The sequence below is a fragment of the Akebia trifoliata genome, chromosome 10 (assembly GCF_017979445.1).
Source record: "Akebia trifoliata isolate Shusen 1 chromosome 10, ASM1797944v1, whole genome shotgun sequence".
In the NCBI taxonomy this organism is placed as follows: domain Eukaryota; kingdom Viridiplantae; phylum Streptophyta; class Magnoliopsida; order Ranunculales; family Lardizabalaceae; genus Akebia; species Akebia trifoliata.
The window spans coordinates 27,314,022-27,323,730 of record NC_141384.1 but is presented as its reverse complement, the minus strand read 5'-3'; the positions used below and the strand labels follow the sequence as shown (position 1 = coordinate 27,323,730).

The 9,709-nt window shown below is 36.4% G+C and overlaps 1 protein-coding gene across 1 annotated transcript; it reads left to right on the top strand.

The window, feature by feature from the left end:
• The first annotated feature begins 4,051 nt into the window (after positions 1–4,051).
• Positions 4,052–8,041, top strand: LOC147393533 (ACT domain-containing protein ACR8-like). Its single transcript, XM_086455965.1, has 7 exons — positions 4,052–4,479; positions 5,021–5,066; positions 5,167–5,281; positions 5,416–5,483; positions 5,610–6,176; positions 6,275–6,379; positions 7,315–8,041. Exons 1-7 carry the CDS (start codon positions 4,418–4,420, stop codon positions 7,678–7,680), a joined length of 1,329 nt encoding a protein of 442 aa, XP_086312091.1. The 5' UTR covers positions 4,052–4,417; the 3' UTR covers positions 7,681–8,041.
• The last annotated feature ends 1,668 nt before the right edge of the window (positions 8,042–9,709 follow it).

The window sequence follows — 9,709 nt, the reverse complement described above, 5'->3', positions numbered from 1 at the left end:
CGCCGTTGTATCGAATACTGCTCATCAAAATATCTTTACAGTTTTGGAAAGTTTTCTAGTGTGAACGCTCCTTCTAGTTTTTGAATTTTGGCGCGAATGCTTAACAGCTCAACGGTCAAAAGCAAGAAAAGAAATTAAAAAAAAAAAAAAAAAAAAAAAAGGAAGTTTTCAAAAACAGAGAAAATTTATTTATATTTTCATATCTCATAGAATACATCTTGATGTTGGTTTTTTATCTAACTTCGGGATATTTTATGCCACGTAGAGAAATCTTAAAAGGCAAATGATTTTTAAATGGTCCATTGTTGATCCAAACCCAGAAACTAATGATCAAAATAAATTTAAATATTCCATTAAAACGGATGATTTTGAAGTTTAAGAAATATATAGCCTGAAAATGATATGTACTTAGTTAACTAAACAACACCCAGGAGTATACTATTGAAATCTACATGGAACCAGCGTATGAGATGGCATCATGTACCACGTCATCATCTCACCTCGTACAAACGTCCCTTCATCACTTCGAAAAGCCGTTTCTCGAAGCTTCCGCCCGAACATGGTTTCATTCTCAATTAAGTGGGCCCCACTTCATTTGATACCAATATGGATATTCGTGACGATCTGGCATCCACCGGCCATCTTGGCGGGAAAATCGCGGTTTCCCGCGCAATAACTATTCGCAAAAATGTCAAGTCTGGGCCGGTTGACCCGGCTAAGCTGTCGTTTTTTGCAAACTGTTTCGTCACGACAGCCGTTAAAGATAACAGAAGAGTCGGCTGTTTTATTTGTGTGATTTACTTGGTCAATTTTTCAGAGACCCCACGCCCTGTCTTTTCAGATTTATGACAAGCTTATTGAATTCAGTCTTCTATAGTAGACAAATAAAATGACCCAAATACCCTATTCTAAAATTAGTCTTCTTCAAGCCATTTGGTGTTTTTTTTACTCAAATATTAAAGAATAACGTTGAATTGATGTGAGGCTCAAACCTCATATCGCACTTCTCGACGTGAAAGTGTATGGGAATTATATATGCTTTTTCATCGAGATATAAGTGGCAAAATATATATCGTTCTTGTGGAGGAATAAATTCTCCGACCTATGAAGTAACACCACGTATAATGTAGGAAGAATAAAATCCATTATTATTTCTCCCTTGATCGTAATTGAGCAGTCACTTGATTATTTAACAAGAGTATATGGATCGACAAAATAAAATTCCGTGATATAAAAAAGACTCTAATCCCTGGGATTTTAGGATTTGGGTGATAGAACTAAATGAGATTCTTGGAGAGAGAATTATGCACGACTCTTATCCCAAAAAAGAAGGAAATAAGGTTGGTAACGTGTAAAATAAGAATTCTTATTCTATAAATAAGGATATATTTCCGCATCTAAGGTTAACAAAACTTTTAATTCTTAATCTTTGGTTAAAATTTTATAAAATCTAACTTAGACATCGAATGCTCTGTGGAATAGGGAACAAGGACGATTTCCAGAAGTGCAGTGCATTGGATCATCGAAAGGGAAATCTCGAGGGAGTCACAAAAAAATGCCTCTACAGTTCCTATTCACTTTCATGTCAAGAAATGCAATATGAAGTTTCAACTTAAGGTCACTCTAGCAAGACTCAATCTTGAAATCTAAAAACTCAAAAGAGTTGAAGATAGTCCCAATATTTTGGGATATGGGCAACCGTGACAACCCTTGGTTTGGATTTGAAAAAATTCATTTTTTTGGAGTTGAAGATAAACTCATTTTTTAAATTAGAGTTTTGCTTTCTTATCTCTAAATAAATCTTTAAGCAATATTACTCAATCTATTAATAGGTAATAAAATCCTAAAGTTCATAAAAATAAAAGACTTTGAATAAGAAAAATAAGGATTTTCTACAAAGTTCAAGGCAATGTTGAAGATTAAAAGTAGAGTTGTGATTTTCTGATGCCCCCCTCTGACATGTACCCCTTGACATGGCATGGACTACAATCATAGATTTTTCCTTGGGATACACAATTATACATCTTCATAAATATGTGCAAAAAGATCTATGATTCTAACACATGCCCATGTCATGGGATGTACGGGAGCGTATGTCAAGTGGGGGGGGGTGTGAGAAAATCATTGTTCTTAAAAGTAATACACGGAGGTTGAAGAGGTATGTCAACGAAGGACTCCTTGGTTGGCTAGAGATTGTAACAAGGATATTTAAGTCATTTTCATCGTCAATTAGAAAAGAACAAGTCAAGAGATACATCGTAAATTTAAAAATATACAGGGGTATTTCAAACATTCAACAAAATGTGGAGGGATAAGTCTAAATCATCCCATTTTATATCTGCAACGCACGTTAGTGAGCATTAATTGCCATTTTTGAATTCCACGTGGCAACATCGTGAGAGGAGATGTTGAGATCGTGCGGCGTAAAGATGGAATTATTGTATTAGATTTTGGGGAGTGATTATGTCGAGGAGTGGTAGCAGTTACTTTTGTAGTAACATCTGCATTGTTGTCGTGCCACGTCGTGTGTCGGTTCCATGTAACATGGCAATCGAATGCACGTGCCTTCTGACTCTCTGTAAACAGACCAGAGCATGTCTTGGTGGGCCTGCATGTTGTGTGATTAGTAGAACACGGCGTGTTATTGACACTATTTTAACACGTTTCAGCCACGAATTAGACGCAATTCTGCTATGGGCAAAATAATTGGCCTAAAAGTGTGCATTCACGACTTGATTATTTAAATATAATTATTAAATTTTCCTTTTATAAATGTTAGTATATAACCCAAAGCCCACAGTACATCTATCTAATTCGTGATATTTGAAGGTTAAAAGATTATAGAATTTCGAATTTGAAGTGTTCAAATGTTTATAAACTTCAATTAATCAAATTTTAATTGATTAATTTGTATAATTAATTGATATATAAATCTTTTTCTTATTGAAGTTAATTATTTGATATTAATATTATCTTTTAGACTTTCGATTAAGATCTCAAATCTTTTTTTTTTTTTTTATTAATAGATTACGAGTCAATAAATTAAATTGACAATCTTATACAAATCATTTGATAATTATAGACAATACAAGTTAACTTGATCATTTACTACATTTGACATGTACGTAAGAAACTCCTTGTGATATGTGCAACATGAATCCCTAGGATTGTCTTGGTAGGACTTGAGGGCTGTGCTTTAAAGTTCATTGATTGATCTTATACAAAGCCATGTAAATTATAATTCATTTCGTTAACATCCCCACAACCATATACTCCACACACACACACATATACAAGTGCCAAAAGTACGAGATGACACGTCAATGTAATTAATCTTTGCCGTTAAAATATTAGATCGTACGTTAAGATAAGATACGAAACATCTTTTCTCCACACATTAGATTCTGGATTAGAGAATGCTTATCAAATTACTAATTTACCCTCCAACTGTAATCCTCTAAAGTAAGTAACGTAGGGGTAGAATGTGGAAAAGTTAGTTATAAGCAAAGGTTGTCGATGGTCATAAAGAAACATAGAGAGTATTAAAAAACGGCCGTAAAGGCAACAAAGGAAAAGCCGACACTGACGGTGTTTACACCATGATTCCGGTCGGCGTTGGACAACTTGACGATCAAAGTTAATTAAAGTGGACACTACACCGTCACATGCCACGTGGAACGAGTCCTAGTGATGCTGACGAATCTGTATCCACTACGATTCTAAAGTCGAACCCACGCAAAATCATCTCATACGTGGCAAAGAGATCAATGAGCACGTGTCCATTGTTGTTGGCAATCAGTATTGAGAAATAGTAACTCTCAAAATGCCACGTATTATTATTACAATATAATGGTAAAATAAATTGATTGTGGGGTCCACGTAGAGGTATACGTGGAATTTAGGTGGTCTTTATTACATTTTGATGAAGATGTCTTTATCATGGAATTTTCTTTCCAAGTCACGCCATATGACTATCCCGCTTTGCGTATCGGCGTGGTTTCAAAATAATAAATAAATAGATTTAGAATATAAATAAGACCCCTTCAGAGATAGTAATTTGCGTGAGTTGTGCTTCTTGACTCGAGAGGGAAAAATCTCAAAAGGAAATTTCTAGAGAGAGAGAGGGGGCGAGATTTGCAGAGAAAGAGAGAAGGGTGAAGAGAGTTTGAAGGTTTGGGTTTTGTTGTTAATGGCGATTTGCTCGAGAAGGGGAAGAGAGTTGAGACAACAAAGGGAAGCTTGAAGTTACCTGGCATTGGGTTCTTTTTTACTATAGTGATATTTTAAGGGGAAACTATTCGGTTATCTCGTCGTTCTTCTAGACTCCAGAGAGAGATTTTTATTGGTTTTTTAAAGCCAAAAGTTTGGATTTCTGAGGAAGATTTGGATTGAGTGACATTAAAAGATAGAAAGAAAAATGGAGTGGCCTGCATGTTTGGATGAGTATGAGAAACTCGTGATTCGGATGAACACTCCTAGGTTTGATTTCTGGCCCTTGATTTTCTATGTTTTAAGTGTTTTTTTTTTGTTTGATTTGTGGAGTGGTTCTTGGTTTGGATGTGTTTTAGTGTTTAGTTTACTTTTTTCTGGAAGCTTTTGATTTGAGATCTGGTCGGATTTGAAGAGTTTTAGAGATTTGGTTGGTTTCAGATTTGTTCTTCTATTTTAAATTTGAGATTCGACTTAATTTTCTAACTTACAGTTTTTTAGATTTAGATTGATTTCTAACCTAATTTAAACTCTTGACTTTGATTTTTTCTTCCTTTGATCTTTCGTTCTTTCCAGAAGTTCTTCTCTTGGTCTGACTGACTTTTCAAAGATTTCCCCCAATTTGTTGTCTCTTCACACTAACGTCTTTCCTGTAGTCTTCCATTGTCGTTGTTCAAAATTTAGTCAAAATTTCTCGAAATCGATTTGGTTGACTTCTATACTAACGCGTTTTCTGCAATCTTCCATTGCCGTTGTCCCAAATTTCTTCCCAAAAATCCCTCTGATTCGTTTCGTTTGACTGCTTTTTCAGGGTCGTAATCGACAATGCTGTCTGCGCCACTTCGACTCTGGTCAAGGTAATCATCTATGAAACCCTAATTTTGATCTCTAGAACCAAAAGAATTCTTAATGATCCAAAAATGGCGAAAACCTAAATATTTTCTCCCCTAATTTCAGGTCGACAGTGCGAGAAAACAAGGAATCCTTTTAGAGGCCGTACAAGTCCTTACAGATCTGAATCTAAGTATCAGAAAGGCTTACATCTCCTCTGATGGAAGATGGTTCATGGATGGTGAGCAAAATCAAATCTCACAAAAAACTCTGTTTCATGGAATTCTCGTTAACCTGCACTGGACTGTGATGCGCACTTTAACAACTTTCTATAACCGAATAACTTCTAATTTTCTCATTAATTTCCATCTACAGTTTTTCACGTAACGGATCAAAATGGAGACAAACTTACTGACCAGAGCGTTATCCGTTACATTGAACAGGTATTAATCATAAACCCTAAACCCTAATTTATAAATTTGCGATTTATTGCCTTTTATCTTCTTAAATTTTCTCTAATTTCTAATTAAATAAATTAATATCGATTTTTGTTATTTTTTCTGTTTCAGTCTCTGGGGACCTCTAACTCGGTTAGAACTACGGGCTTCACGGGACTAACGGCGTTAGAACTAACGGGGACTGATCGGCTTGGTCTTCTCTCAGAGGTATTTGCAGTCCTCGCTGACTTACAATGCAACGTCGTCGAAGCGAAGGTGTGGACACATAATGGACGGATTGCTTCGCTAATCTTTGTTAAAGATGTTGACTCGGGATCCCCAATTGAAGACTCCCAAAAAATCAATAAGATCGAAGGACGATTAAGAAATGTTCTTAAGGGTGATAATGATATCCGAGGCGCTAAGACAACAGTTGCCATGGCTGTAACACACACTGAACGTCGGCTCCATCAGATGATGTTCGCTGACCGTGATTATGAGCGAAAACCTGTAAATGAACCCACATCGGGCTCGCCCATCGTTACAGTTCAGAATTGGTTAGAGAGAGAATACTCGATTATTAATGTGCAATGTAAGGATCGACGAAAGTTGTTGTTCGATATCGTTTGCACGTTGACAGACATGCAATATGTAGTCTTCCATGCTACGGTCGACACTGCAGATGGACAAGCATCTCTGGTAATTTGAATTGGTTACTTGAATATGTAAATTCCCCTCCAAATTTTATGAATTGATTTTGATTTCATTTGATTAATTTTGGTTGAATTTTGTTGCAGGAGTTCTACATAAGACATACTGATGGGTCTCCAATTAGTTCAGAAGCAGAGAGGCAACGAGTGATGCAATGTGTACAAGCTTCCATTGAAAGAAGAGCATCCGAGGTATTATCACTTTACCTTTAGATTCTTTCAAGAATAATGCTGAAGTGACCTCAGGCTGGAACCTCATATCACACTTCTTGAAGTGAAAGTGTATGGGAACCGTAGATACTTTTCATCGAGATCTTGAGGTCACTCCAGCACGACTCTTCTTACAATTACAATAATTATTTAGAGGGGTAATTTATTTATCCTCAGTGCTTTAAGAGCAGAACCAATGATTTTGTCAAATTGGTCAAACCATGGTTGGACCCTGGGCCAATTTTGGTGAATAGGTTTACCTTTTTAATACAGGATCTTAAAAAAATATTTGCTTCTTACCCAACTTTTTTTTTCCTAATGTTCCTAAGTATGTATGAATATGGCTTAATTACTGAAGGATCTTCCCATTGATGAAAATGACCCTCCTATGCCCACATTACAGAACTGTAGATCATTTGCCTCGGGATAAACAAGAAAAAGATTTATGGTTTTGGGTATCCCGGGGCAAACAATCTATGGTTCTGTGATGGGGGGTCGTATGTCAGAGGGGGGCGACAGAAAATCATTATTCCTAATGAAATTATATTGTTTTTCCAAAACCTCATCTTGAAACGAGATATTATGGGTGTTTTAAGTATTTTTTAAAGATATCGCATTTTTTGCAGTTGAATTTACTTTAATACTCTTAGTATTGTGATAATAATTTGAAATCTAAAAAGGGTATAAAAGTATATTTAAACAATTTTGAACCCTGTTTTCGTTTCTTCCTTATTTTCAAAATTTTGTATTTTAAATTGATTTTGTAAATACCAATGATTCTTTATAATAGCTTGGTTTTATTTGAATGGACCAAAGTTCTAACAAAAACCAGTTGGATCACCTGTTTGTTTAGTCCCATTTTTAAAACATTTCTTGTGCAAGTCTCAAATGTTTGTGTCTGTGGTTGGTGATTGCAGGGAGTGAAGCTGGAATTATGTACGAGGGACCGACAGGGGTTATTATCTGATGTAACCCGAACATTCCGAGAAAATGGGCTAAATGTTACAAGGGCAGAGATCTCAACGACATCAAGTGATATGGCTCTTAATGTGTTTTATGTGACGGATGCTGCTGGTAACCCTGTGGACACCAAAACGATTGAGGCCGTCCGTGAGAAGATTGGACTAAGCAATTTGATAGTGAAAGATCCACCATCGGTCTATCATAAGAAAGCAAGTGATGAGACACCGCAAGTTGGCGTTGGTGGGGCCGTGCTGTTATCATTGGGCAGTCTAGTGAGAAGGAATCTATACAATTTGGGATTAATTAGATCTTATTCTTAGAAGTATTTTCTTTACATTAAAGGAAGAGGGAAGGAGATTGAAGACAACCTCACAAAGGGAATTTGATTTGATCTGTCTGGAGCATATACTTTCCTTCAACTTTGGGTACTTTTGTTTTTGTTTTTTTTGTGTATATATAAATGAAGGGTGAAAGTAAGGAAAAAAGAAAAGAAGGGATATGGTTATGGTAGGTCAACAGTTAGGTTTGGTTAGTTCAGTAGGAAAGATACGGTTGGGTACATTTGAGTTGGTAGATTGTAAGAAAAAGGTGTGTTTTTCTACACACATTTGTACATAACGACTTTGATTGCTACTCTTTTAATTAGTATTTGATTGATAATGGTTGACTTGATTTGCTCCACATCTAATCTTCTTTTAGTTTAATAATATTTTATGTTTTTCTCTTCCTGTTGTGCCATATTATCATTGGTGTTATGTTAATTTAGTTTAGACTTATTATTAATCTAGTAAGGGAGATGTGTGATGAAGTATCAAAGAGGTAGAAAATATTGGTGGTGCGATACTAATAATTGATAAATTTTTATCTGACGAAGGCTTCTATCTGGGGTGTTCCACGTGGAGGGATAATTGGCTATAAATAATTATGAGTAGTGATGAATGCATGCGGTTGACATGACAAAGGGCACGGAATCATAGATCTTTTTCTTTGGGATACACATGAAAAAAGATCTATGATTCTATACCCTTGTCACATCAATCGCATACAGACCGCGCATAATTAACCACGTGCATTCATCATTATTCTAATTATATTTAGGGGTGTCAATGGGTATGCATTTAGTTGGAACCATAATCCAAAATACTTATTTTGGATCCTTTTTATGGTAATCGGGTCTGTTGGAACCAAAAACTGAAACCGATCGGAATTGAGAACTGTTTAAGAATTCTTTTGGTGTTTCTAATTCTGATTGCTTTAATAATTTTGAGATTTGAGAATGGCATTCGAAATTAATAAAATTTAAGGAAAATGCTGGAATGACACAAACGGAGACACAAAGGTGACAAAAATGATGTGGTGGCGCTCACATAACCGTAGATGCTTTATACTTGTATCTCGCAGAAAGCATCTACGGTAATGTGCGTGACACCACATCATCTTGTCACCTTTGTGTCTCCATTTGTGTTGCCCCAGCACGACTCAAAATTTAATGGTTTTGGTTCAAACAGTAGTGACCCATCGATACCCCTAGCTGTATCCAGTGTCGAGTGACATATTATAGTGGCTTTGAAAGGATTTCTAATCTAGACTGGCTATGTTAGTAAGTTTAACCCACTCTTAATAGAAAATTAGAAAGTGTAGAGGAGTGAAATTGTGCTAATAAGTGAGATAAATAGAACACACAGTACACGTTAGCACATTAATAGAGCCAAGAGAGGCTACTGAAGAAATCCAGCAGGATCTCGTGACATCCAACCTATATTTCATTCTAATAAGTTTGTCGTGCTGGATGGACGTATACACTTTCCTCTTTTAAATAAATAAATAAATAATCTCTCTCTCTCTCTCTCTCTCTCTCTCTCTCATTTAGAAAGACAAAACGAATACGTGAAAACGCCAGGACTAGAGACACGCAGTTGCAGCAGGAGCATTTATGTCTCTCAAATATTTTAGTAGAGATGATGGCCCCCACAAAGAGAATGAGATGATGAGGTGAACATGACTAACGTGAACCAACAGGTGCGCCGGATAAGGCGGGTAGATAAGCTGGCACAACTTTATCCATCTTGTAAGTAAAGTTTCTTGTTGTACGGTATCACGTGCACTTCAGTATAGCAATTTTGGTTTCTTGGCTCGACGTTTTAGTGGAGTGGTGGTGTGGTTTGGTTTTTATACCGATTTTAGTCTTTGGTAATCTATGATATGGCACATCGGTGTGTGAGCGCGAGCACGAGCGCGAGCGCTCACAAGCCTCTAGGCCTACTTTTTGACCATGCATGACAACCTGAAGTTAATTAGGGGTTTTGCTTTTATCTTGTTTGATCCGACCACCCCAACATAGGACTAACA